This window comes from Tribolium madens, unplaced genomic scaffold, assembly GCF_015345945.1.
Source record: "Tribolium madens isolate multiple individuals breed KSU strain unplaced genomic scaffold, Tmad_KSU_1.1 Scaffold_20;HRSCAF=117;Tcas5.2_LG4, whole genome shotgun sequence".
Lineage (NCBI taxonomy): Eukaryota > Metazoa > Arthropoda > Insecta > Coleoptera > Tenebrionidae > Tribolium > Tribolium madens.
The window spans coordinates 600,142-604,222 of record NW_025400985.1 but is presented as its reverse complement, the minus strand read 5'-3'; the positions used below and the strand labels follow the sequence as shown (position 1 = coordinate 604,222).

Sequence of the window (4,081 nt, the reverse complement as noted above, 5' to 3'; positions counted from 1 at the left end):
AACTGCAAAATTCCTAATAGTTTTGAAGTTATAGTCGGATTTATATTTTCCATACTTTTGACTTTATCACAAATTTTCTCGATAACTATTTATCGTAGAACACTGATCTTTTTTTTATATGATAGAAAATTAAATTTGCTTTTCAACGGTACCAAATATAAGAGGTTATTACCAATAAGTCCGGAGATATTGGCAATAGACCGCTCCGGGTGCCAAAAATCGACAAAAATCAAAATCTTTACAATTGATCTACTTTACGTCTTTTTACATTTCTAGAGGTCTTAAAGACTCAAAAAAGTGCATACAACGTTTTTGGGTCGAGTTTAAAAAATTACGAATTTTTCAAAAAAAAAAAATCGCTTTTTCTTATTTGGTAAATTGCGGTCAAAGTATGTATATTGAAAATAATTAGAATTAATATTTTTGCTATTTTTGTATATACCAATGATTTTCTCAATAAGACAGTTATCGAAAAAAGAAATTTAGCTGATATCGGCTCCGGGTACTGAAATCGCCCAAAATTTTGACAAAAATCAAAAAATTAAAACTCCAGAATTAAACCAAATGTACTCCTAGGGATCCAAGAGACTTAGAAAAATGCAAAAATGTTGTAAACTAACTCAGAAATGTGCATAAAATTAAAAAAATTAAATAAAACCTTTTAGGGTCGAGTTAAAAAAAATCGATTTTTTAACGTAAAAAACTTTTTGTCGCAAAAACGCTTGAAATAATGGTATTCTAGACGTAAATTGGGTGGTTTTAAGCTAAAAATATATGAAAACAATATATAATAAATAATAATATGTATAATAAACACTTTTTGTGATTGTGTTTTAAAAAAATCTTGAAAAATAAATGAGCCTCTCTACTTCAAAAAAGAACTAAATCGAACGAAACAAACTAAAATAATATAAATCTCGATATGTTTCAGCCAGTTTTAGTGAGATTTGGCTCAAAAATATGTTTAAACACTATAAAAAGCCAAGAGTAATACCAATTTTGGTGTAATTTGGGGAATTTTTGGCTTATTTTGATCGAAATAATTGTGTTCCTAGTTGAAAAATGTGCTAAAAACACCCGAAAAAGGTAAAAATTCTGTAAGTTTAATATATAATTACATAACTTTATTATTTTTGAGAAAATTTGTCGAAATAATTGAGTTTCTCGCTTGAGACAAAACAAAAAAACTTTTTGTTGTAAAAAGAACGTTTTTCAGATTTCTAGAGTTCCTGGAGACTCAAAAAATTACATAAAACATTATAAACATCAAAAAAAATCTCCTTAAAAAAATCTCTTTACTTTTAAATGTTCTTTACCGTTCGAAAAAGGCAAAAATTTAGTCATTCTTTGGCTTCTTGTGAGAAAAACTCGCTCAAAAACGAGATAAATCAAGCGAAATAACTCAAAATAACATTAATTTTTGACTAATTTGATAATTTTTCGGGATGTTTGAACAAAAATTGCATTTTTAGATGAAAATTGTGTCAAAAATTCATAAATAGCATCATTTTGGCTAAATTTGGTAATTTTGCGTTTTAACAAAATCCTGCAAAAAAAGAATTTTCACCTTAAAAACATGCTTGGAAAAAAAAAACAAAAATAATATAATTTTTTCTCAAATTTGGTAATCTTTCGACCTGCTGCAGCGAAATTTTACAAAAAAACAATGCGTTTCTGATTGAACACTTTCTTTAACGCTCTAAAAAGGCAACATTTTGTAAATTTTTGCCTTTTTTCATAAAATCTCACTCAGAAACAAAATAAATAGAGCAAAGTATTCCAAAAACAACGTTAATATTTGACTAAGTTTAGCAAAATTTAGAAAAAAAATAAGTTTCCAGTTAAATATTGAAAAAAGCCAAAAAAATATCATTATTTTTAATTAATTTGGTGATTTTTTGACTTGTTTTGACGAAATAAATTAAGCAATAAAGAGTTCAAAATATGTCGAATTTAGTGATTTTTTCGGTTTATTTTAGCAAAATATTGCGTGAAAACTAATCCAAAAACATACTCAAATAGTTAAAAATTTATAAATAGCATCATTTTTGGTAGAATTTGGTCATTTGAGGCTTAATTTCAAGCAAAATTTTGGTAAGACTGCGTTTTAACAAAATCCAGCAAACAAAAACAATTTTTGCTTAATTTTTATGGAAATTTTGCAATAAACAACGCGCTTCTAGCTGAAAATGTTCTTAAAAAAGACAAAAATTTTGCAAAATAAGCAAGTTTATGTCTCAAAAACGGACTAAATCAAGCAAAACAACGTCAATTTTGATTTAATTTTCTCATTGGTTTTTTTCTGCTCAAAAAAGCGCTTAAACTTTTGAAAAGGGCAAAATTAACATTATTCTTGTCTCAACGTGGTGATGTTTTCGTATTTTGTTAAAAAATTGTGCAAAAGCATCGTGAATTTTGTGACTTGTAATACAGTTTTAGCTGAAAAACGTGCTTAAATGCTTTTTTACTTACTAAAAGCTTTTTTTACTTTCTCTCTCTGTCTGTAAACAGCATATCTCGAAAACGATAAGAGCTAGAAACTTGAAATTTGGTATCTAAGTTACTTGTAGAAAGGGGACGCAGCACGAAACATTTGGTAAAAATCGGTCGCACCGTTTGGACGAAATAAATTAAGCAATAAAGTAGTTCAAAATATGTAACATCAATTTCGTCGAATTTAGTGATTTTTTCGGTCTATTTTAGCAAAATATTGCGTGAAAACTAACCCAAAAACCCACTCAAATAGAAAAAAATTCAAAATAGCATCATTTTTGGTAGATTTGGTCATTTGAGGTATATTGGATTCAATTACGTAAAAATAGTATATTACAACACAAGGTAGAGAAAAGATTTTTTTATGTTATTTTTATATACTATTTTTGTTATTTATTATTACCGACTGAGATATTAATTTAATATTTTTTATCGTAAATGAGGTTATGTCATTTTATTTTTTTTACTACCTGTAGTTTTTTAACATGAAATAAGCCAATTTGTTGTTTTGACAGTTATTCTGATATTTTTTTTATTTGATTTTGCACCTCCCTTGAGAAAAAGAACTTCACAACTCGAGAAAACAAAGTATTTTCACTTTTCTTATGCTATATAAGAGCGAGAAACTTGAAATTTGGTATGTAGGAAGGGGAGACTGCCGAAACATATGGTAAAAATCGGTCGAAGATATGGGGATATAAATGATTTAGAATCATGAAAATGGTTGTTTATTCCAGATAAAACATGTGATATCGCAAGCAACTCAAGAACAGTACGTCTGCCTGTGGTTGGGTTGCAAAGTGCACGGACGCACTTCCTGCTCAAGATCGTGGTTGGAACGTCACGTTTTGGCCCACGCCGGAACCAAACCCTTCCGATGCATCGTCGATGGCTGTGGCCAAAGATTCAATTCACAGGTAAATCCCCCAAAAATCGCAAAAACCCCTCTCAAAAGCCCCCATTTCAGTTGACACTGGAGCGCCACGTGAATGGCCACTTCACCAGCGACGGCAATCAAAACAACAGCGCGAAAAAATCAACCGAAAACTCCTCAGTGAAGTTGTTTAAGAGGAACGGGAAAAAGATAAGGTTCAGAAGGCAGCCTTGGTCAGGTAAACATTTAGATTTGTTTTTATTGTATTGTTGCGTAAGTATAAGAATAATATACAATTTGGGGTAGTTTTCATTACACGTGACTAATATTGGGGTTTTTTAGCACGAATGTTTGATTTTATTGATGGTGGTATAATGGAGGGACTGCAACATAAGTTGTTGACGATGACGCAAGACAGGACCATGGGGCAAATCCACAATGCCGGTAATACAGTGAACGTTTTGAGTCAAGTGATGGCAAGGAGGGTGGAACCTGATGGGAAAGTCAAGTTTTTGGTCAAGTGGGACCCAGTCGGAATGTAAGCTTTCATCTACAAGACCTTTAGGTGACATGTGCACAGCAGTGGTACTTTTTCACTAAAAGTAACCTAAAAATTACTACACAAAAATGGGTTTTTTCATGATTTTTAATCAATTTTGCGCAAAGATCGAGAAAATCGAGCAAAATAAGTAAATGAAAAGAAAACAAAAAGAC

General features: G+C 30.4%; 1 protein-coding gene across 3 annotated transcripts in view; it reads left to right on the top strand.

The window, feature by feature from the left end:
* Positions 1 to 4,081, top strand: part of LOC123005068 (zinc finger protein jing) — a 49,906-nt gene that overhangs the window by 40,980 nt on the left and 4,845 nt on the right. For all 3 annotated transcript variants that reach the window (XM_044398677.1, XM_044398676.1, XM_044398675.1), the window contains exons 4-6: positions 3,231 to 3,410; positions 3,461 to 3,605; positions 3,710 to 3,905. In XM_044398677.1, coding sequence (XP_044254612.1) covers positions 3,231 to 3,410; positions 3,461 to 3,605; positions 3,710 to 3,905 — 521 coding nt within the window. The remainder of the gene's footprint in view (positions 1 to 3,230; positions 3,411 to 3,460; positions 3,606 to 3,709; positions 3,906 to 4,081) is intronic.